Genomic DNA, 25,592 nt, shown 5'->3' with positions numbered 1-25,592 from the left:
AAAGAAATAAAAACCCTTGAATGAGTAGGTGTGTCCAATACTTCAAAACAGATTGAGCTGTGATCAACATCTCTCTATATCTCCATCTCTCTCTCTCAAACACACGCCCACTCACACACACGCTCCACCCTCCCAACAAAGGGTTTATCACAACGACCCCAAAAAATGATATTTTAGCCCCATAAGACAATTCTATATTTCTTTATTAACTGTTGCACACGCTTCACAGTTATAATATATCTATATCTATTTACAATATATAATATTCACTCAGATGTTTGGGCATATTCTTTTTCATGATTGATTACAACATCACAGATTTTATTTTGAGATAAAATGGATAGGCGTTCAGTACACTTCTCAGGAGCAAATTTGTTCTTGGTCATATTTCATGACATTGGAGATCTTAGTCCTCAAGTGGTTTACAAAAATACACAACAAGCACAAAGGATAAAATAATTGTCCTCTCCCAAATGTTCAACGTCATTCATAGTCCTGTACATGTACACATCAACCCACACACGTGCCACTTCTTTATTCAATGAACAATACACAAAAAGGCCAGAATGAAAGTCATGTTAAAGACAGACCTACCACAGTGGAGGGCGATGTGATAGTGTACTGGATTAGTGTGACTGTAAAATGATATTTGATAGAGAGGTGAGAGGATGAGAGGGGAATAGAAAACATTGAAACCCCAAGAGCAGCAACTCATTTTATTCTTTGGTTCAGCTGTGAGACAATCAGAAACATCCATTGTATTTTGACATACTGCATTTCTTAATGACAGACTAGTCTGAAAAGGCACAATGACGCCATAAGTCAAGGAATAACGACAGCAGAAGTTACAGGCCTATAAATGAAATAGAGAAACAAGGAGCCCACCTACTCTGAGGGTCTTGATCAGCAGGTTAAAATATTAACAGAGTTGATATGGTCCAGTAGGCCCTTTTCACAGCAACTAGTCAGTTGCTTAAATTGGTTTAACGTAGCTTGTTCTAATGCAGCTCCTTACATTGATACTGGAGTATAGGTCTACTTGCTTTGGAGTTATTCATTATTATCCTACATGGTCAATGACTTGGTGCCAGGTTTTTTAACACTAAGATGAATGATACGATATGTTACAGTATATTGCATAGCCTTACATGTATGTTGATTTCATAGTCCTTTTATGATGTCACTATTTAATTCCCTAAAAGTACAAACTCACAGGGGCATACCAACACATTGTCCTATGGGAAAAAAGACAATAGACATATAACTGTACCTATTATATCAATAATATCATTATATACTTAATCCACAGGCGGTCGGTGGCACCTTAATTGGAGAGGACGGGCTGAAAAGTCATCAATGGAATGGTATCGGACACATCAAACACGTTTTCCATGTGTTTGATACCATTCCATTCCAGCCATATGAGCCGTCCTCCCCTCAGCAGCCTCCTGTGACTTAATACTAAACCTAAACAAACCTTTGTCTTTTATGTAAATACATTCCCTCTGTAACCACTGGAGGGAGATATTCTACTAGTATAGTCCTGTTACTGCTGCAGTGTCTACTGAGCGCTCAGTACATCCAGGTCTCCACCTAAGGCTTGTAGGGTTGGGGAGTAACTGATTACACGCAGTCCAATTACACATTTTTTTTACCTGTAATCAGCTACCAGCAAAAATATTGTAATCCAATTACAGATACTTTTGAAAAACTAGATGATTACTTCTTGGATTACTTTAAATTCAGAAAGGATGTTTGTGAATATGTAAATTGCACCTTTCTGTTTTCTCAATGACATTCAATTCAAAATTGAAAAAAGGTGCAAGTTTAAGTTTGTTCCACCTGAGCGAGTCGGTCTACAAGTCAGAGACCACTATGATGACACGCCAAATGCGTTTGACGGATTCTTTTGGTCTTCTTCTAATGCCTCTTAATGGGAAGCAGATTACGTTACTGAGTTTGGGTAATCCAAAAGTTACGTTACTGATTACAAATTTGGACCAGTAACTAGTAACTGTAACAGATTACAATGAGAAAGTAACTTACCCAACCCTGAAGGATAGCACTAACTGTACTAATCCATAGTCCATGTATGATTTTACAAAGTTTTATATCACAAGACAAAAAGTTAAATATGACTCATTCAGTTGGGAAAATGAGTTGCTAGTCTACTTAGGAACCTACGTGCCGTGAGAGGACCACAAGTACTTGGTTAGTCGGTTAGTCCTAAAGATTTATTAAAACAACATTGCAATTTCATGAATAGAACATTTATTCATAAGTAGACCTATTATTTTTAAATGGGATCACCAGCAAAAACAACCACAGCAATAAAAAACAACACTAAACAATAATAATCATGTAATAATGCCAAACATATCCATCATGATTGTTAGTATAAAACCTTAAAAAGTTTGGTCCTCCATTGCACTGCTTCACAGAAACACCTGTCAGGTCAGTTGTCACCAAGGTGTTTTTTTCACCCAGCAACATGTGCTTCCTGTAGAACTTAAGTCAGAAAAACTCCCCTAGGCTGGAGAGCCTGTCAGTCACCATAACAACCCAGCTGATTGAGTCTCTAGGTGCAGAGAGACACAGTACTGTGTTTAGAAGACTCTTGATACTGTTAGCGCTGGGCAGAGAATAAATAGAGATGCCGGTTGCAACAGGTGTAGGGCTGCTACTGCAGTTACCTGCGAGGGGGCTGACACCTGGGACACAAACAAGATAGATGACACATTAAAATGTTGGGCATTATTACTGTACATGGAAGTAGAAGGGGTAATGTGTGGTCGATGGACAGATTTATTTCTTAATTTTCCAGACATCAGTACTCACCTGTCACAATCTTTCACTCTCTGTCTCTCCTTTCTTTTTCTTCCTCTTCCTCTTTGTCTCCTCCTGCAGAAAGACATCAGAAATATGAGCTCAACTAAATCACATCAAATCAAATTTTATTGGTCACATACACATGGTTAGCAGGTGTTATTGCGAGTGTAGCGAAATGCTTGTCTCAACTGTTATAGAGACAGCAAGATTTCTGTCCCACTCTCAAACTCTACAATGGACATTATGACAATTGCTATGCCCACCTTTCACTTTTCACCACAGCCTTCCTGATTCTGAGAATGAAATATGAACAACACAGATTAATTATATAAAACTCAGTCATATCATTTCACATAAGATCCTATTACAATGCAACTGATTTACATGAACAAAATTATTATTACCAAAGCAGGAAGTCTTTTTGTCTCTTACCTACATTCACATGTCTGGTGCTCCACAAAAGACATCTCAACGTATTCTTGACCCTGTTCCCCTGGCTTGATTTTCAACAACTGAGAATTAAGACAAATTGTTGAACATGTTGCGGGCGGAAAAGTAAAAAAAAATAAAAATGTTTTGTCCTGGCATGCAAATATAATACACTGATGATCTCACAACATGGCAGCCATCCTCAGAAGGGACGGCCCGTTGTGAGATCATGCTATTACCTGCATGGAGACATTAGAGGTCTGAGTAGGATGGCACTCCAGATTCTCATCGCCACAGCAACCAGCGCAGCGCACCAGGGGCACACAGGAGGGACTATAGATGTGCTCCACCTCCCCGGGGTACTCCTGGACCACCTCCACCAGCTTCTCGATGGTCCGGCAGAAACTACGACCCCACACCTCCTGGAACATTAACACTGGGGGAGAGGAGAGAGAGAGGACAGAGGAGAGATGGTGAGACAGTTGTCCATCACAGGTCATATGAATAGAGGTGATAAGCTCATAAAGCCATTGTACAGAGTCCTGGATGGCCCAACCACATCCACGCCTGCCTCCTGGCAGCTCCACAGCCGGATGGATCTGGACCAGAGAAGAGATGGCTGGTGCTGAACCTGCACGTAGAGGGGATTACCAGTTTCAACACTCTTCAGGCGGGACAGACGCACACTTGCACAATTACAGTGTGCCTCATTAGCCCGGTCTCATATAACATTGTTCAATTCAACGAGCAGAGTTTTCACACCAACTGGCTGAGTTATGTGTGTGTGTTTTCAGCTTCCTTTATATTTTGTCTATGTTTTTGCAACCACTAGGGCAAAAACAGAGCCATCTTCAGATCGTTTAAAATAGATTCAGGACACTCATCAAATTTTGCTGCTGAAACATTATTTTTTTTTAAATGTCATATGCCTGGTGTGTATCCTGTTATCATTTGTAAGAAAAATTGTTTGTGTAATACAAGCTTTCCTGTGGGAGCATATGTGTGAAAGTGTCCCCATAGCATCGTCAGGAAAGAAAAACAGGGTCCAACTCTGCCAGAACAAACAGAGAGGAAAGAGAAAACAAACGGTGGAAAAATGTCTATGAACAGAACCTGCCTGGAGAAGAGCTGAGCTGCCCCCAGGCACCTCTGGGATTTGGCTGACCCTGGGGTCACCGCATGGAGCCCGGCACCACAACAGCTGTTTATAAAAGCAGACAGGCCAGGGAGGGGTGAAGGAGATGTGGTGAGGAGGTGGGGAGAGAGACGGGGTTATGGTGGCGTCATACAGCTCTAAAGGCCCATCATTGGTCTAACCATAACTTCCCCACACTTCTCTGTCAGTATCTTGTCTTGATTTTTCCCTGCTGTTTTCCTCTATCCTCCTAACAGACTATAAGTGCAACGATTTACAGTATAGTGGGGGAGAGAGGGCGTGAGGAAGCGTGTGAAAGGGGTGTCCCCAGTACCTCATTCATCAGCCCCTGCATTACCCCTTCTGACAGCTGGGGGAACACAGTGACCTTGGGTAATCCCTAGCTGCTTGTCCTCACTTACCCCCTCAACCCTGAACTCAACCCTGAACTCTCAAACCTCAGAGCTGATTAAGTGACCTGACTTACTCCACCATAATCAAGGTGCATTTCTTAACGCCGTTCAACAATACCTATATGTACACTGCTAATAGGTGAATCGATTCTGATTCAGGGGTTTGAGAGAAGACAAGCTACAGAGAGTGTTGTGGTACTTTGTGTCTTTCAGCATTGACATCTCTCACTGTACTAAATGGCTATGCAGCAAGGGAAGACGTTGCTTTGAAATATATGATCACCATTATCTAATTTGTGTAGTACAAATGCAGAGAAAATTCTTACCTCCAGTTGTGCTGTTTGAGCTGGATGAGGGCGTAATCTGTAAAACAAAACAGACAACGATTTAAGGGTTTTAAAAAAGCACCTGGACACTATAATTTATTTCACAAATAAAACTTTCCAGTCATCACAGACAATATATAGGGACTTGGAAGATCTACTGTGCTGCCAGAAGCTACACATAAACATTATGCTTGTCTTTGATAGTTACAGTTCTGGAAAGCGTTTCATACAGTAACACCCCAATGTATTGGCCTGACTGTACTGCAGTACAGCTATGTCCTCTAGTGGTTAAGATTGGAAATACAAGGAGACGGGGACTGCTTGCAGATGTAGCAGCTTTTTCATGATTCCTTCAATGGGAAACTCTGTTTGGCAAGAACCAGATCCAGTCTCTTATACAGCACATCCAACTGTTCAAGTTAAAAACTTGTTTCCTGTGGTGTAAGATTCAGCTCTCTATTTATTTTCCCATTGGCGGCTTCCCCCTCTGTCTTCATTTTTCCCATCATCCAATGATAAACAGTATGCATTTCTCATAGGGTTGCAATAACACAAAACCTCTGGGTGACTCCATCTTATGAGCTCAGGAAGAGAAATCTCCATTTGGTCAAATATCCTCCAGCAGGACCACTGGACAGACAGGCGACCAACAACCTGCTTCCTCAATTTGTCATCTACACCAGTGTTAAGTTTCACAGGCTGGTTATCTGTGATGAGTACCTGATGAAAATTACAGTGCCTTGCGAAAGTATTCGGCCCCCTTGAACTTTGCGACCTTTTGCCACATTTCAGGCTTCAAACATAAAGATATAAAACTGTATTTTTTTGTGAAGAATCAACAACAAGTGGGACACAATCATGAAGTGGAACGACATTTATTGGATATTTCAAACTTTTTTAACAAATCAAAAACTGAAAAATTGGGCGTGCAAAATTATTCAGCCCCTTTACTTTCAGTGCAGCAAACTCTCTCCAGAAGTTCAGTGAGAATCTCTGAATGATCCAATGTTGACCTAAATGACTAATGATGATAAATACAATCCACCTGTGTGTAATCAAGTCTCCGTATAAATGCACCTGCACTGTGATAGTCTCAGAGGTCCGTTAAAAGCGCAGAGAGCATCATGAAGAACAAGGAACACACCAGGCAGGTCCGAGATACTGTTGTGAAGAAGTTTAAAGCCGGATTTGGATACAAAAAGATTTCCCAAGCTTTAAACATCCCAAGGAGCACTGTGCAAGCGATAATATTGAAATGGAAGGAGTATCAGACCACTGAAAATCTACCAAGACCTGGCCGTCCCTCTAAACTTTCAGCTCATACAAGGAAAAGACTGATCAGAGATGCAGCCAAGAGGCCCATGATCACTCTGGATGAACTGCAGAGATCTACAGCTGAGGTGGGAGACTCTGTCCATAGGACAACAATCAGTCGTATATTGCACAAATCTGGCCTTTATGGAAGAGTGGCAAGAAGAAAGCCATTTCTTAAAGATATCCATAAAAAGTGTTGTTTAAAGTTTGCCACAAACCACCTGGGAGACACACCAAACATGTGGAAGAAGGTGCTCTGGTCAGATGAAACCAAAATGGAACTTTTTGGCAACAATGCAAGACGTTATGTTTGGCGTAAAAGCAACACAGCTCAACACCCTGAACACACCATCCCCACTGTCAAACATGGTGGTGGCAGCATCATGGTTTGGGCCTGCTTTTCTTCAGCAGGGACAGGGAAGATGGTTAAAATTGATGGGAAGATGGATGGAGCCAAATACAGGACCATTCTGGAAGAAAACCTGATGGAGTCTGCAAAAGACCTGAGACTGGGACGGAGATTTGTCTTCCAACAAGACAATGATCCAAAACATAAAGCAAAATCTACAATGGAATGGTTCAAAAATAAACATATCCAGGTGTTAGAATGGCCAAGTCAAAGTCCAGACCTGAATCCAATCGAGAATCTGTGGAAAGAACTGAAAACTGCTGTTCACAAAAGCTCTCCATCCAACCTCACTGAGCTCAAGCTGTTTTGCAAGGAGGAATGGGAAAAAATGTCAGTCTCTCGATGTGCAAAACTGATAGAGACATACCCCAAGCGACTTACAGCTGTAATCGCAGCAAAAGGTGGCGCTACAAAGTATTAACTTAAGGGGGCTGAATAATTTTGCACACCCAATTTTTCAGTTTTTGATTTGTTAAAAAAGTTTGAAATATCCAATAAATGTCGTTCCACTTCATGATTGTGTCCCACTTGTTGTTGATTCTTCACAAAAAAATACAGTTTTATATCTTTATGTTTGAAGCCTGAAATGTGGCAAAAGGTCGCAAAGTTCAAGGGGGCCGAATACTTTCGCAAGGCACTGTATTTTTGATACACTGAGTATCCACCCAACTACTGTGTGTGTTACAATGCTGGTCCAACAGTTACCATAGCCTACAAAGGAAAAAAATGGCACACAACAAAAAGACACACAGTCGGATGGAATAATGCCATGAGGTCTGTTTTTGACACAAACTGATCATCACAGAAATGCCTTCCTTCCTGTTGTGGACCAGAATAAGTCAGATAGTGAGGATAGTAGCTGTCAGGGGTTTGCTGCCATCAGTCAAATATGTCCAAACAATGTGAAGGAAGAGGAATGCCTGTCCAGCTTTCATAATGATAATCCATCTGTTATCGTGACAGCAGATGCCTGACACGCACACTTCCTCCTAAGTGCCTCTTAGTTTCCTGTGGCAGCCAGACCTGAGCTGTAGGTGGAGGGTTCAGGATCTCTGCTCAACATCAGGAGACATTAGAGATACAGTATAAGAGATATTACAAAGTCACAAGCAGGGAGCACAGAAACCACAGAAACCCTCAAACCTGGTAGTTCTCCCAGTATCTCCTGATATTCTGCACACAACCACCGGGGAACACCTGGTTGTTACTGATCCTTGGGTTAACCACTTTCCCCCAACATAGGCTCGTGGGTAGCCCCCCTGTGGTCCCGTGGGTAGGCCCATGGATATCCCTTCCTGTGGGCCCGTGGATAGCCCCCCTGTGGTCCCGTGGATAGGCCCGTGGATATCCCCCCTGTGGGCCCGTGGGTAGGCCCGTGGATAGCCCCCCTGTGGGCCCGTGGGTAGGCCCTTGGGTAGCCTCCCTATAGGCCCTTCGGTAGCCTCCTGTTGAACCCGTGGGTAGGCTTGTGGGTAGTCCCCCTGTGGGTCCATGGGTAGGCCCCCTGTAGGCCTGTGGGTCTGCAAGTGGGTGGCTTTTGTGTGTTGTCTGTCAAACTGCTGCACTACTCTCCTCTATGAAGGTTTACATCCAACATCAGTTAACCACAGAGCATCAGTTCACCAGCATTATTGTTAAGTCATTTCCCACTCAGTTGGGCATTGATTAATGTCTTTATACCCTGTCCACCAAATGCCAAGGTCATTCTATAAATCCTTTCCCAGAGTTAATTGGCATATGATTTGGGCCTTTCTTTTGCTTGGGTTTTCATGTGGTTTGGGAGGGGTTCCACTCCACCACTTCACAAGGGCTTTTTGGCCCAGGGCTGGCTTGCCTTTTGGTGTGTGGTGGGGCTGGGAGGATTTGCTGTGGATTTTCCGAGCCTGGGGTAAAGCCTTGAGTCTGGACACAATAAGGCAGCCTCTTGGCAGGCGCAGATTTAGAGGTTTGGAGGCCGCAGGCACAGGGGCCTCGAGGGGTCTCCAAATAAAAATGGATGACCTTTTAATGTGCCATGAACACAACCAGTCATCATATTTTTGTCTAATTGTCAAGCAAATCACTTCAAAAAGTAGGTTACCTTCGCACGTTCATCTATAATAATTCCAGGATCCGAACAGCGACCTGTGTGCCCGCCAACTTTCCTTCAATTTGTAAGTGGCTGAAATTATCTCACCGGAGAAAGCATCAGAGTCAGCGAAACATCGGCCCTTTTGTCTTACCATACTGTATGTGGGCCATGTATCTGATGCTATCTGGCCAAAAAGAGTTTGACACACCATATTTTTGACCAGACAGCATCAGCTACACGGGCTACACATACGTGTCCTCTGTCTCTACGAAGATGGCAGTATTATCAGCAGCACCTGTCTTTTTACGAAAGAAATGCGTATTGTATCCTCCTAGATTTTAAGGGCCTGGGGCTGGGTTTCTAGTAAGCTAACATATGGAATTGTTTTAAGATGGTCATACCAAGGATCATTTAACTGTTTGATTTAAAATGGTATGACCCCTGTAGGTATAAAGAAAATAGATTTTGGGGGGATGGATAAAACATTCAATTTGGTCTTACTGCTATTCACCCATAGAATTGCATTGAATAACAGATTCATACGTGTAAACAAAAGGACATTTGTTTAAGTGTTCTATATCTGAGAGATGGAAATACCTGTATAACTTTTACATGGAAACGCCCTATTCACTTCCCAAAAAGAATTTGGCACGGTACCGGATTACCTTCAGACGAGTCCCGTGACACGAGCGTCATAGAGCACCATCGTGTTTGTGAGAGTCTCATCTTTCCATAGAGGGGTCATCATATTAGTGTGTAGCACAAACCGTTCGGACGCTATGTACGCCCAGCTCACGAGGCCCCATTCTTTTACTTTTAGATGTGTGTATTGGTGTGAATTGTGATATACTACTGCACTGTTGGAGCTAGGAACACAAGCATTTCACTACATCCGCAATAACATCTGTTAAATATGTCTATGTGACCAATAAAATGTGATTATGTGAGGCCTGATGCAATTGCATATTTTGCTTTATGGTAAGTCCACCAGTGCTTCTCGGCACCATCTGTGGCTGTGAGCAGGAGCGCAAGCTGCCCACAAATGTTTGGCAGATTAGCAGGACTGCATGAGGATCCTCACGTAGCAACTCCTTACTTCGTGTGTGTGTCTGATGATGTGAGAAGAGTTTGGGAGATGATTCAGGTTTAAAAAATACTAGCCCTTGTCAGATTGCAAAGTTACTTAGTATAAACTGGGAAACTATTCTTAGTCTTGTCTCACTTTGGGATTACCACAGCTTCTAAATATCTACTGTGTGTCTCATTCCCACAGCTTGTCTGAGGCATATAAATTGACCCCCCTGGCGTAGTGTTACACGGAGTGAAACAGGGGAACCCAAGAGCAGACGGGGATGAAGTAACCAAGGTATTCATTGGAGGGCTGAGTATTTGTAGAGGTCTTGATTATGGAACAAGTTGCAACTGGTGGGGATCTGCTCTGACTCCAGCACACCTGTCTCCACCCACACAGACAGAGAGGCGGCAGGTCAAGAGACAGCAGTAGAGAGTGTTGCAGGAGTATATATGACAGTACTCGACCAGGCTTATCTGGGTGTGAGGAATAGAAATCCCGTAAGAGGGGGTCCAGAATGTGATGGCGGGGCACCCAGCAGCGGTCCTCAGGCCTGTATCCCTCCCAGTCCACCAAGTACTGCTAGCCACAACCTCGACGGCGCACGTCCAGAAGCCGCCGGACAGTATAGGCAGGATGGTCATAGATGAGCTGCTGCAAGAAGAGACAGGGGATTGGAGCAGATAGGTATAATCAGCAATGCATTGAATGTAGAATGAATCCTAAGAGAGGCTGGGAGTTTCAGGCGCACCACCAAGGGGTTGATGACATAGTCAATTTCAAAGGGACCAATGAGGCGGGGGGGAAGTTTTCAATGCCACCTTCAATGGCTACCCTGGGGCGGCAGGGTAGCCATTGAAGTAACCGAAAGGTTGCAAGTTCAAATCCCAGAGCTGACAAGGTACAAATCTGTCGTTCTGCTCCTGAACAGGCAGTTAACCCACTGTTCCTAGGCTGTCATTGAAAATAAGAATTTGTTCTTAACTGACTTGCATAGTTAAATAAAGGTAAATAAAATAAAATGGCAGGTCCTTTGATGAGAGCCATACCTTTTGACCTTTTGGGTGTAGACTGGAGCTGAGGCCCGGCTATGGTTGGCTTGGGACTGGGTCCTGTCGGAGGCACAAAGGGCAGCCCGAGCCTTCCTCCAGGCACGGTGACAACGGCGCGGATGGTCCTGGACAGAGGGAACCGCAACCTCTTGGGCGGGGAACAAGGGGGGTTGTAACCCAGAGCACACACGAAGGGTGACATACCTGATGAGGCATTGGTGAGGGTGTTGTGGGCATATTCAACCCAGGGTAGCTGAGCGCTCCAGGAGGAAGGGTTAACAGAGGTCACCCAGCGTAGGGCAGTCTCCATCTCCTGGTTGGCCCGTTCGGTCGGGCCGTTGGTCTGGGGGTGATATCCAGAAGACAGACATCAAAGCTGAAATGAAGGAACTCCCGGACATCTCTTTCCATGGTGGGCCACCAAAGCGCTGATGCAGGAAGGCGAGGGTCCAGTTCATACCAGAGGCGCCACCAAAGCGGGGTGAGCCAGAGGTGGAGCGGGGTCTACGTCCCGCACCAGAGCCGCCACCGCGGATAGATGCCCGCACCAGAGATGCCTCCCCTATAGGTTCGGGTTTTGCGGCCGGAGTCCGCACCTTTGGGGGGAGGGGGGGGTACTGTCACGCCCTGACCTTAGAGAGCAGTTTTATTTGTCTATTTTGTTAGGTTTGTTTTTTTTTGCCGGGCATGGTTCTCAATCAGGGACAGCTGTCTATTGTTGTCTCTGATTGGAAACCATACTTAGGCAGCTCTTTTTCCCACCTGTCGTTGTGGGTAGTTAACTTTGTTTGTGGCACTTAGCCCTGTAAGCTTCACGGTTGTTCAGTTTGTTTGTTTTATTGGATGACATTTTGAAATTAAAAGGAAAATGTACGCTCACCACGCTGCACCTTGGTCTTCTTCCTGCAATGACCGTGACATTCTGGCTGTGTTGTCGGTGGTGAACTGGCGAGAGAGGGCATCAGGCTTGGTATTCTTCGAACCGAGGCGATAAGTGAGTGTGAAATTGAATCTACTGAAAAACAAGGCCCACCTGGCTTGCCGCGAGTTCAGACATTTGGCGGTCTGGATGTAGGACAGGTTTTAATGGTCAGTCCACACAATAAAGGGGGTTACAGAGCCCTCCAGCCAGTGATGCCAATCCTCCAGAGCCAGCTTAACTGCCAGGAGTTCCCGGTTTCCGATGTAAAAATGTCTCTCTGCAGGTGAAAGCTTACGGGAAAATAATGCACAGGTTTTCTGATCAGAGGGGGAACATTGAGACAGAACAGCACCTACCCTGGTGTCAGAGGCGTCCACCTCCACGATGAACTGGAGTTCTGGGTCGGGCTGAGTAAAGACCAGAGCGGAGGTGAAGCGATGCTTGAGTTCCAGGAAAGCTGCCTCTGCCTCAGGAGTGCAGTGGAACGGAGTGGAGGTGGAGGTGAGAGTGGTGAGAGGTGCTGCTAGACGGCTGTAGTTGCGGATGAAACGTCTAAAAATATTCAAACCCCAGGAAATGCTGTAGCTGCTTCAGGTTGGTGGGCGCAGGCCACTGACTGCCATGAGCTTGGCGGGGTCCATATGTAACTGTCTCTGTGCAATAATATAACCCAGGAAAAACACTGGCAGCATGGAACTCACATTTTTCAGCTTTACAAAAAGCTTATTCTCCAACAGCCGTTGAAGAACATGTTGCTGGTAAGCCTCAGGGTCCTTGGAAAAGAAAATCAGGATGTCATCTAAATAGACAAAAACTAAGCATCCAATCACATCCCTCAGCACGTCATTGACTAATTTCTGGAAAACAGCAGGGGCGTTAGTAAGACCCAGTGGTGTGGTGCAGTCTTCCAACCATCCCCCTCTCTTATGCAGACAAGGTGGTAGGCATTCCGGAGGTCGAGTTTGGTAAACACCGTGGCACTATGGAGGGGGGCAAAAGCAGAGCTGATGAGTGGCAAGGGGTACTTGTTTCTTAACAGTGATATTATTCAACCCACGGAAGTCTATGCACGGCCTCAGTGACCCATCCTTCTTCTTCACAAAGAAAAACCCAGCACCCATCGGGGAGGAAGATGGCTTGATAAGTCCTGCAGCCAGAGAATCCTGGATGTACCTCTCCATAGCCTTTTGCGCGGGACAAGAGAGGTTAAGCAACTGGCTACTGGGGAGAGGAGGCTGGAGGTCAGTGGCACAGTTGTACGGCTGATGAGGAGGCAGCGACAGGGTGTGGTGCTTGCTGAACACAGGAGCTAGATCGTGATACTCGGGAAGAACTGATGACAGGTCCGGAGGTTCTGGAATGAACTGGGGCACAGACAAGGCAGGGGAAAGGGCAGAATGTAAACAATTATTGTGACAAAATGTACTCCAAATGGTTACCTTTCCGGCGGTCCAGTCAATATGTGGGTTGTGTAGCTTTAACCATGGATGGCCAAGAACCAGGGGCGATTAAGGACAGTCGATTGTGGAAACTGATCTTTTCCTGGTTATTTCCAGGGAGATGCAGGATGACAGGGATGGTTCTCTCACAGACACAGGCGAGGAGTTTTCCATTGAGAGTGTTGACATCGAGGGGCGAAGCGAGTGGAACAGTGTCCAGGCCCAACGGGTAACAACACCTCGGTCCCGGAAGCTCTCGTTGGCACCCGAATCAATGAGGGCAGACAGAGGAAAAGCCTGGCTCTGCCACACAAGGTTGCTTTCAAGCAGGGGTCTGGGGGGAAGATGGGCAGGCGATTTGGCTCAACAGTATGTCCCCCACTACTTCCGAGCCCCCTCTTTTGCTGGATGCATGGAACAAGTGGAGACAAAGTGATGAACCCGGCCACAGTATAGGCAGCTCCTAGCGCCAATTCGTCATTGCCTCTCCTCTGGAGAGAGACAGGCCCGGCCGAGCTGCATGGGTTCAGGATCTGGACGAGCCTGGGGCAGTCGGAGAAGGAGGGAAAGGCACTGAAGCAGATGTTATGTGACATGCAACCCTACCTACCCTCTCCCTCCGACGCTCATGGAGACGGTTGTCGATATGGATAGCGAGAGAGATGAGTTCATCAAGTCCATCAGGCTCATCCCTGGACAAAAACTCACCCTTGAGGGTCTCTGAGAGACCAGAGAGTAGTAGAGTGGGGAATCCAGGAGTAGCAGGATGACGAGACGTGGGATAGGAGACAATCGGCTCGAAATACAGACTGACTGAGCAGAGATTACGATCTGGCGGCGTGGAAGTGCCAGGGCTGAGTGTTTGTAGAGGTCTTGATTATGGAACAGGTTGGTGGGGATCTGCTCTGATTCCAGCACACCTGTCTCCGCCCACACAATCACACACAGAGAGAGAGAGAGAGAGAGAGAGAGGGAAAGGGAGATAGTAAAGGGGGATTGGCGGGAGGTCAAGGAGTCACAGGGTGAGCAGTAGAGGGCGTTGCAGGAGCAGATGTGACACGTAGAATAAGACCATAGCCTACATTTTATGTGCTATAGTAATAGGTATTGAATAGCTGACCTGTCCCATAGGGCTATCAGAAGAGAATTCTATATCAATTTCATGGGGATTTTAGAAGCAGTAGGCCTAATACAGCACTCATGTGCTGCACTTCCACCTAAGACTTACCCAGCACCAGTGGGTCGGCAGTGTTTTATGTTAATGTAAGCTCTAGTGTTTTTATGTTTTCATCAGGAGTGTGACACTAAAGACTTGGAGCGAGCCGAATCAACAATATCTGCATCATCAAGACAGTTATTTTGTGAGGTGTTGAAGTTCACAGTTAGCCATTGTTATGTAAATGACAGCTGAAAAGTACCAGTGGCCTGGCTTTACCCCCAAGTGAGAGCAAGTCCGCCGGAGCCATGGCCCAGTGAGACACGTAGATGGAGTCGGTCAATGGGCTGGATGCTGGAGGGGGTCTGTCTGTCTGTCTGTCTGTCTGTCTGTCTGTCTGTCAATGGGCTGGTGTTGAACCAGAGGGCTCCCAGAGAAAGGCCATTCTCACTGTCTGATTACATGCTGAAGGTGTAGCAGGGTTCAAGCTCCTACAGCCCATCTCAGCCCTTCTATGCCTTGCCCTGTATTTGCTGGACAGGTTTGCATGGTAATCTCTTCACATCCGTTTATCAAGTGCTGAGTGCTACTGTACTCTATACTAAACTGCTCCCTCTGACAGGACACTGGTGCACTTCACTGTAAGGGGTATCTGTAACTGCTAATGTAATGTGTCTGGAAACTTAGGTTTCTCTTAGGTATTGCTAAGAACAGGCCTTATACCCAACTTTAGAGTACACACAAATACTTTGAAATGATTCACTCTCTCTCCTGCATCTGATTCACCCTCCCTCCTGCGTTATGAAACAACTCTGGCTGCTGTGTGTTCCCTCCCTCCCTGGGTCAGACATGAGGGCCTGCCTGAGCTGCACGCTCTGTGCCCTGTGCTGGTGCTGCATGCTCTATACACTACGTAACTCTTCTCTGTCCTGACTCCCACACAGCTGAGATGTGTCATCGTTAACCTCCTCTCTCTTCAAGCCGTCTGTGGGAGGCAGGGAGGAAGTTTAAGGAGCAAAAATAAAATGAAATGGAGACTAAACAAAAACTGTCATTTAGGACTTTTTGGATGTGAGTCTCAGATGAGATGCGGAGATGCCCTGTTAGTTTATTGCAATGACTGTACTGATAATTACAACCACATGAATCACAACAATTTGGTACATAATGACTGAACTACAGACAAACACTACTTATTTTGATTCCTTGCACTGAGAGGTCCAGGAATTAATGGGAGACTTTGGCAATAACTATGACATTTGAAAAATGAAAAGATGAAAAGTCCCATGAAATGGGATAATATTGTTCAGGAACAGCCCTGTGTATAACCTCTTATGAGCCCTGCAAGAAGTTTTGCCAAATCAAATCACATTCCTGTTCATAACACACATCAAAGACTAAATAGCATAGCAGCAGGTCCAAATAGACAAGACCTCTTCCTCCCCTGAGAGGGGTTGTAATGGTGGAGGTTACACTGAACTTGATTACATTGTCTGTCTGTCTCATCTCCTGTTGGACTGTCAACCTGTTACAGTACAGTGTGAGCTGGCCAGACATCACAGGACAGAGGAGCCAGATTTAGAAACTAGAAAGAGATAGTATAGTAACAGGCCCGCTTGGGACAATAAGGCCATCTTCCCCCATGTCAGACTTGATAGGGGAGTGAAAGCAAAAATAGCAGTTGATATTCAACAGACACACACCAGCCCCAAAATATCACAGTGATAGTGTGTCTCATTACAGTGTAGAAAAGACACAGGACAGAAGGGATCATATTCATATATATATGTCTTTCACCTAAGCTTTTTCAAGGAAAGGGAAGGGGGAAAGGCCAGGCACAATTGAAGTTGCTCTGAATCTGTGGCAATGCCATTGTGGGTTGACAGGCCTTGGATGTGTTTCAGGTCAGTGAGTGTAGGGGTTAGGGGGGCTAGGGAAAATCCAGCCAACATCCCACCCCCACCTCAGGACCCAGTCCAGTGGAGCACAGGAGCTACCCTCCTGGGGTGCCCTGGCCCAAAACACAGGGGCCACTGGACCACTGGAACTGTGTCATGTTGTAGGTCTCCTGCTGAATGGTGAGCCTGCCTCTAAACTTGAGACCACACTAGCAAAGCAAGAGACAGACAAACAAAAAAATGGACTAATAATTCCCTTATTAACCGGGTATTTTTTCCTTATGAGCATTTCCTCTTAAACATTGGATTCCACAAATCCATGACTATAAAATGAAATACGAGGCTCATCAATGAGTCGGTGTAAGGCCGTATCCATCGCCACTGGCTGAAAGGGAGAGTAGCACTCTGTTTTGTATACATTAGGTGAACAGCCCCAATGACAGCAGCCCCCCTGTGGGTCTGACACTGTCCAGCTGGAGCTCTAGGATGGTCAGATCATAACTCCATGATCAGAGAGCATTCCCCAAACCCCACTAAATCAACACCGACTGAACACACATGGAAATATCTCAGCAGTATATGCAGCATATTCAGGATGCATTTTAGGATACAGGTGAAATATAAACCTTGTAAGATCATTAAAAAAACTGGAGAGACAAAAAAATCAACTCATTAAAGAGTAGTGCTTCTTGGGCTTGTCATAATGGAAAATATAAGTGTATTAATGGAGGAGGTTGAGAGCAGCTGGTTTATGGTGTATTTTAGGAACATAATCATCCAGTTACAGATGTAGGATCTTCATTTGATCACTCTTTTGTTGGTGAGATTTTTCCTGCTATGCAGGAAATGCAAACTTGTAGTGTGTTCAAGATTTAAAAAGTCTTCTAAAGTTTGTAATTTCCTCTTTCCAAACTTGAACGTAAAATGTATCAACCCGTACAAAAATGATGCATATCCACATAATTAACATTTCCTGTTGCTGTTGGATTCTTTTCTGCTGTGGCAAACTGGCTCAAATTAAGATCCTACATCTGTAGGGAGAATCCTAAAACCCTACTATATGTTTTGCTAATGGGTTTGTATTAATTTGATGAAGGGTGGGATTACTGTCTGGAAGAACACTGCTCTGAAAACCAAAAGCTTTCAAATGGAATTTACCAGTAGTACAGTACTTTACTCTGTGCAACATACAAGACAATTAGCTCTATAGGTACAAGGTAGGATCTTAATTTGATCACCCTGTTGCAGGAGGGAGGTTTTGCAAAGTATTTGAGGTTTAAAGAGGCTTCCGAAGTTTGTAATTTCCACTTTGAAATTTCAGACTTGAGTTTCCCTTGAAAAATGTATCAACCTCTAGAAAATTGTCCATTAATTATATAATAATAATATAATTCACATTTCCTGTTGCTGCAGGATTGTTTTTCTTGCTGTAGCATACTGGCTAACATTAAGATCCTACATCTGTAAATGCCTATTTAAATGTGTTAAATGCTGTAAAGGCCTATTTAAACGTATTAAATGATGTTTTAGAGCTCATTTCCCCCATACATTCCATATTTACGCTAGAACACACACACACACACACACACACACACACACACACACACACACACACACACACACACACACACACACACACACACACACACACACACACACACACACACACACACACACACACACACACATCTTCAGATAAGGCTGACCAGCGGTAATTTTGGTCCTTATTACAGTAAATGGTGTACACCCTGTGTAAACCATAGTAAATTACAACCAGATGGGAGATTAAAGTCTGGTGAGGGGACTGCTGCCCTGAGCACCACTGCTCCCCCCCCCCCCCCCCCCCCCCTCCGTAGGAGGAAGGAGAAATCCATATTTCCTGATTGTGATTGCACTTCTCCCCTGGGACGGGTATTTATAACTAAAGAGGAGTAAAGGGGGGCTCTTTGTCACTATAACAACGTAGCAACTACAACAGCCATGACAGCCAGCAGCTCCCTGCCATTGCATGTCCAAACAGTCTGGCATGCTCATTCACTTAGTCTGGATCACATGAGGAGGGAGTTAGAGTAAGGTGGAATTGATCTGCGTGTGTGTGTGTGTGCCACCACTGTATGTGCATGCCTGCGTGCATGATTTTGAGTTTGTGATCCTAGAGAGAGTTGTCTGCTGTGTAATCTGAAGTCTCAGGTGTTTACTTTGTGGCCTGGCTGTGTCGGCTACCACAGTGCCAGTGTATAAATGGCTGCATCTCTTCAGTATCGGCCGGGGTAATTGGCTGTATGTGACACAGATGGTCAGACTCAAGTATTGTTTTGCTCCGAGTGTTGATGTAAAGGAAACACCTGTACAAAATATTCTCCTCACTCACTCACTCACTCACTCACTCACACACACTAACAGCACCGGGCACTGGAGGCCATGCTTTCCTCTGTGCTCCAGCTCAGGGACGCTCGGGAAATGAATCAACTGTGAAATGTTATGATAAAAACCTTCCCCCAAATCAGAGGATTGCACTCTCTCACAGAGTCAAATGAGGTAAACAAGGAGGAAAATGATCATCTAACACAAACCCTCTTCTTGGAATGGAGACAGTGGAACTGTCTTGCACCCGTTCCTTCATCATAGAGGCTTTTAATGCACAGATAATCCACTATAGAGGAGAACATTATGAAAAAGCAAGCGCTGTCATGAAATTCTTACTTCCTCATCCACATCCAACCATCCTCATAGAGAATCTGCTATAAGGAAAGCAACATCATTGAGACCATTCCCATGGTTTTGTTAGCAGGTGTTGAAAACTGTCTTTACTGTCAGGGCAGCGGGCCGATTGGAGTGCAGTCATTGGCCCTTAGTGTGAATGCAGCTAGTGCAGACAGGATGTCAGTGCTGGTACACACACAGCGCTGCTGTTGTTATTTTACACTCACCACAGTCAGTACCCTCCATCTCTGTGCCCAGGGCAGTAAGTGCTAATAATGCATACAACAGGAAAGACAGAGCAGGAAATATATGGAATGTGAGCAACACAACTGGTAGATGGCAAACATGGGGAATGTATACCTTATGAAAGAGGGGGTTGATGACTGGATGATCATCAGACAGTGAGACAGCCAGGCCACCACTGTTCAAAAGGGAAACACACCCGGACTGTATTGAGATAACCCATCTACAACTCTGACTGGCTCTAATAAATGGATCGCTGACAAAAGTACACACTTAAACATATGCACACACAGAGAAGCACAGACAGACACACATTCATTCACACCAGCACCTGTGAGAGGTTTGCTTCAGTCCCTCTCTTTGCCCCGCTCTGAACACATCAACAATGGTCCTCCACGAAGCATCATTAATGATCACTCCACAAAAGCGAAGGAAAAAATTACTACAAGGTCTCAGATCGAGTGACGTCACCGATTGAACGCTACTAGCAAGTACTGCTAACTAGCTAGCCATTTCATACCGTTTACACAGTCAAGCATGGCACAAGTTCCTTTTTAGGTGCACCTTTGTTCATATGAAAGGAGCAGGATGAGTAATCGGCCCAGGTTTGTAAACACTTCTCTTCATGGCCCAGTCAGCCTGAACTCTCATATTGGACAGGAGTCACAGTGAGTGTCATAAAAAAAACTTTGTCAACAGTGGCAGCCACGACACTGACGAGAAACCATCATCATCAATTAAGAGTGTATTTTTCAGAGAGGAGAAACACTCCAGCCTGAAAGAGCCAGAGCAGGAGAGGGACATTTATACATGGTCTCCCCAACCACATGGCCAATGTTTGCTTTTCCATTTTAGTTGGCCTGCCTGAAGAATGGTTTACTGTGGGCCCAGCAGGGTAGATACCTACATCCCAGACCTCCTCTTCACATAAGCAGAATGACTCTGTCCACTCAGTGTATCCTAGGCTAACCCTATTGAGGATGACCTCAAACAGCACACTGTGTCCAAAGCATAAGCACTTTGTTTAAGTTTCGGTACCTTGTTTAAGCTTGCTCAAATAGGCCATTACCCAGAGTCCATCCAGACATGGTACTCAAGTGACACGTCACATTCAGTAAGATTTAATGTTTCTGGTTAGATGAAGACGTGCAAAAAGACACATTATGATCTGATTGTTATCCTCAGAGATTAACGCAGGGAGTTCCCCAGGAATGCTGCATATGATGAATTCATCATGAAGTGTGTGGGATGGGGAAGAAGGAGAAAATCCTGATAATCCTCCTTTGGCTACTGTGTGAGACGTCTGGAAATAATTTATTGCTACATGTCAAAGCAGCATATCACAACTCCTAAAAGGGTAAGTAAAATGCCTTATCTTGGAATAACTGCAGGAAGACGGTTTTACACTCATCTGACAATTTTGCGGTAATCTGGAAACATAAACTGGACCAACACTACAGCACTGTGGATAAACACTCAGGATTTACCCGGAAGTCCCTATAACAGCATTGACTGTATTCAGCATTAGCAGGGCAGAAGTTTAACACAAGCATTCCAGCCAGGCCCTCTCCCAGAAAAGCACTGTTTTAATGTAGTACAGTGTAGCAAGGTGACATTGAGAAGTGAGATACAGTATACACTGAACAAAAATATAAACGCAACATAATGAATCATACTGAAACATGAGGTGATGGTGGCAGATGAATGGCACGACAATGGGCCTCAGGATCTCGTCACGCTATCTCTTCGCATTCAAATTGCCATAGATAAAATCCAATTGTGTTCGTTGTCCAGAGCTTATGCCTGCCCAAAACATAACCCCACCTCCACCATGGGGCACTCTGTTCACTACGTTGACATCAGCAAACTGCTGTGAGGCCAGTTGAACGTACTGCCAAATTCTCTAAAACGCTGTTTGAGGCGGCTTATGGTAGAGAAATTAACATTCAATCCTCTGGCAACAGCTCTGGTGGATATTTCTGTGGTCAGCATGCCAATTCCACGCTCCCTCAAAACTTTAGATATATGTGGCATTGTGCTGTGTGACAAAACTGCACCTTTTAGAGTGGCCTTTAATTGTCCCCAGCATAAGATACACCAGTGTAATGATCATGCTGTTTAATCAGCTTCTTGATATGCCACTTCTGACAGGTGGATGGATTATCTTGGCAAAGTATAAATGCTCATTAACAGGGATGTAAACAAATTTGTTCGCAAAATTTGAGAGAAATAATATTTTTGTGCATATGGAACATTTCTGGGAACTTTTATTTCAGCTAATGAAACATGGGACCAACACCTTACATGTTGCATTTATATATGTTTTCAGTGTTTATTCTAAAGGCTTCCTTTACTGTATGTTGTATCTCATGGTTGTGTAGTTTACATTCCCCATCTGTTTCCAAACTGGGGACACCAGCTTAACCTGATACATGTTAAGAGAGCTGGATTTTCTCACCCCTCATGTTTTGACTAAGCAGGCCATGAGCTGACCATGTGGATTAGTATTTATGATGTGGCGGTCCCTGCCTTTGCCCCTGTCCCTGCCTCCCCGCAAGCCCCTGCCTCTCCTCTGCCCCTGCCTCTCCGGTGCACCTGCCTCTGCCTCTCTTCTGCCCCTGCCTCTGCTTCTCCTCTGCCTGTGCCCCTGCCTCTCTTCTGCCTCTGCCCCTGCCTCTCCTCTGCCCCTGCCTCTCCGGTGCACCTGCCTCTGCCTCTCTTCTGTCCCTGCCTCTGCCTCTCCTCTGCCTGTGCCCCTGCCTCTCTTCTGCCTCTTCCTTTCCTCTGCCCCTGCCTCTCCTCTGCCCCTGTCTCTCCTCTGCCTCTCCTCTGCCCCTGCCTCTCCTCTGCCCCTGCCTCTGCCTCTCCGGTGCACCTGCCTCTGCCTCTCTTCTGTCTCTGCCTCTGCCTCTCCTCTGCCTGTGCCCCTGCCTCTCTTCTGCCTCTTCCTTTCCTCTGCCCCTGCCTCTCCTCTGCCCCTGTCTCTCCTCTGCCTCTCCTCTGCCCCTGCCTCTCCCCTGCCCCTGCCTCTCCTCTGCCCCTGCCTCTCATCTGCCTCTCCTCTGCCCCTGCCTCTCCTCTGCCTCTCCTCTGTCTCTCCTCTGTCTCTCCTCTGCCCCTGCCTCTCCTCTGCCCCTGCCTCTCCTCTGTCTCTCCTCTGCCCCTGCCTCTGCCTCTCTTCTTGCCTCCCAGACTCCCACTCTCCTACTGACTCCTGTTACTGTAGTAGCCAGCCAGCCAGTCTCTCCCTCTGAGTTCTGACCCAGGGCTCTGTTCTGCATGGAAAACCCAGAGGGACGTGCAGCTCTGGTCGCCCGATGCTTCAAGCGCAGCTGAGTCTCAGTGCAATGAAACTCAAGTATCCTCATTCACACAACGCCTGCTGGCACAGGGCAGCCACTGCAGTGCCATTCAGACCAATAGGCAGAGTCAGTCTATGAACAGTGAGACAATGGTAGTGAATGGGCCTGCTCTGCATTAAACATGAGAGGCCAGTGTAGACAGAGCCAGCAATTGCTCACCTTAAGAGGAAGAGAGAGACTGAATGGGCTCTCTGATGCAGGAACACATCTGCCAATGTCCGGTGGCACGTCCACTTATAAGTGTTATTGCAGCATGGCACAAGACTTTGAATGGGGCCTCACTATCAGTTCCGGGAAAATGTATTGCCATACATTTTGGGACTAAGGCTAAAGTCGGGCAACGCCAAGGCAGAAAACACAGTATGTGATAATAAGTATACTGTATAGTCACAGAAGACATTATTGTGCATTCTCCGGTTATCAAGCTGAGAGGAAAGATGGAGAGACAATTACAGCTTGTAGCAGGTGAGGTGAAAAGTGCAGAGAGGTGAATTTCTTGTTACTGCACTTTCATGCCATTTTGACCAGAGTGACATTGCCAAGTCTCTAAACATCTAACAGAAATACCAGGCTCTGATACTCATACCTCCCCTGCCTTCCTGGAGGTGGACATTTGAAGACAATGGTTTTCTTTTCTAACTCTGAAATTGGTAGATGAAATTAATTAGGCTGAGGGACAGAGAGAGTGGTCAGAGGCAGGCAGAGTTTCATCTGAACCGTTCATAAAGAAATCAGTGAACATACTGAAGATATCCATTACTGCATATCATTCATAAAGTCTTTCAATTAGCCTGGAACCCCTGTGAAAACCTCTAATGTCTGAGGCAGAGAGGGATGCAGTTTGTCACGTTCCACCTCATGACTCAACTGTTTCAGCATGGCACGCGTTCAAAAAGGGATCATAGTATCAAGACACAATGAGCCATCACACATAGTGGTCTGAAAGGCTTCTGCTGAGCCTGTTAGAAAGAAGTGTTCGTCAAGTTCATAGATAGGCTAATCTGATATGTCAATACCAGTGTAATAAAAACATATATAGACATTTTTAATATTATCCTGTTAATAGTATGAAAAACTATAATCATAATTGTCATTATAATCATACAAATAATAATTTATTAGGCCTATCCTCAAATATATGGGCCAATCATGTGCCGCATTGATATATCGCAATAAACTGGATAGCCTGGGCTATGAATCGTATCTTGAATAAAAATTAAAATGATTATAACATTTGTTTTGAGTTCTGTACAGCATATTGAAGCATAACATACCTGAGCAGGTGAAAGCTGAAGTTGGAACGTCACCGCAATCTGGATGACGAACGAAGCAAAGGGTTTCATTTCGTGTTTCTTGTCAGAAGGCAAGATGATGAAGTTTTACAATGCAAGCGAAATCCACCAAAGTGCATATAAGCCGCGTAGATATTCTGGTAATGACCCTCCAGTCCAGAGAAGAAATTGCAGAGGAGACACTTCTCGCTCGTTCCTTCTTCAATAATCGTGAGGCAATGAGCGCGTCGTCATGCGGGATAAGTGTAACCTGACGAGTTGACCAGGCTACAGAAAAATGCTCTCAGAAAGTAAGTTGATATGCATTTGTGTAATTTAATATGCAAAAACAAAAAACTAATGGACACAAAAAAAAATACAGTAATATTGTTGCCTTTTTAAAGTAGCTTACAAAAACAAAATATATGTTAAGCAGAACTGTCTACCAAATCAGCAAGTCCAACAATCTATAAATATCTTTCCAAAAGTTGCAATTATATATACATTCAAAAAGTGCACGATGAGCCAGCTGTCACACTTTGTAACCTGGTCAATTTGAACTGTCTTCTTGCTCTGTTCATTTCCTGGTAAAGTGACATACTTGCTATTAATTGCCTCTCACTGCCTCTCAACATGTTGCCCATTGAAATCCCCTCCCCTCCAGTTTCCCTCCATCTCCCTCTAGCCTTGATACACTCCTCCTTCTCTCCTCCTTGGAAATACTTAATAGAACTTGTGAAGGTACAGTATATGCTGTTTTCTTATGGGGTAGAGTTTTCCATTCATAGCCCCAACTTCTTGATAATTGTATGAAACCTTTGACATTTGTTGGAGAGTTCAGGCTCTTCTCAACCATATGTCACTGTTTAGGAAGACTAAAATGATCCCTAATTGTCAGGCTGTTAGGATGTAGACATTACAAATTTGCCAACATACAGAATGAGTGTCACATTTTCATTAGAAAGGACACCATGTTCTATGTCACTGTCAAACTATATATCCTCTCTCCCCACCCCAACCCACTCCATAGTCTGATTTCATGGAGACTGATTAGTCCCACAATGCAACAAAAAAGAAATAGTGTACCACCAAGGCAGCTTTTGTGAGAGTATGTTATTGTTGATGTTTCCATTTTCAGTCTCTTGGGTATGAGAATCCTGGTACTTCTGTGAGATACAGAAGGTTCTTGTTTCCAACCATGACATCCTCTGGCTGAGAAAGTGTCACTGAAAGTACTCAGGATGTACAGATTCATTGGAGCAAAGCAAACATGTATATTCCCTTTTAACAGGAACATTTAATACCCTTCTCCATGGGTTCAGGATCCAGGATGCATGGAGATTTTCTCTTTAAGAGAGATGGGCTTTTATATTTAGTTGGGTCTGGGAGAGGGAGATTCCTTGACTGTTGACACAAAGAGTTAATCTTCTGTATGGGACTCCTGTGTTTGCAGTAGCACAGGAATGCAAAGATTCTTCACTTGTCTTCCACACATTCCTCCAGCAGCGCTGAATGATTCCACCGCTGTCCGCTATTGTACAGACCACA

The 25,592-nt window shown here is 45.0% G+C and overlaps 1 protein-coding gene across 1 annotated transcript; it reads right to left on the bottom strand.

The window, feature by feature from the left end:
* Positions 1 to 701: 701 nt before the first annotated feature.
* LOC139374264 (placenta growth factor-like) lies at positions 702 to 24,666 on the bottom strand. The gene is made up of 7 exons (XM_071115294.1): positions 24,048 to 24,666; positions 5,133 to 5,169; positions 3,498 to 3,694; positions 3,262 to 3,341; positions 3,093 to 3,122; positions 2,839 to 2,901; positions 702 to 2,711 (listed from the first exon to the last, which is right to left on the bottom strand). Exons 1-7 carry the CDS (start codon positions 24,114 to 24,116, stop codon positions 2,690 to 2,692), a joined length of 498 nt encoding a protein of 165 aa, XP_070971395.1. The 5' UTR covers positions 24,117 to 24,666; the 3' UTR covers positions 702 to 2,689.
* Positions 24,667 to 25,592: the final 926 nt, after the last annotated feature.

The sequence above is a fragment of the Oncorhynchus clarkii genome, chromosome 19 (genome assembly GCF_045791955.1).
Source record: "Oncorhynchus clarkii lewisi isolate Uvic-CL-2024 chromosome 19, UVic_Ocla_1.0, whole genome shotgun sequence".
NCBI lineage: Eukaryota > Metazoa > Chordata > Actinopteri > Salmoniformes > Salmonidae > Oncorhynchus > Oncorhynchus clarkii.
Note: the sequence above shows the minus strand (reverse complement) of the source record. Positions and strands in the feature narration are given on the sequence as shown.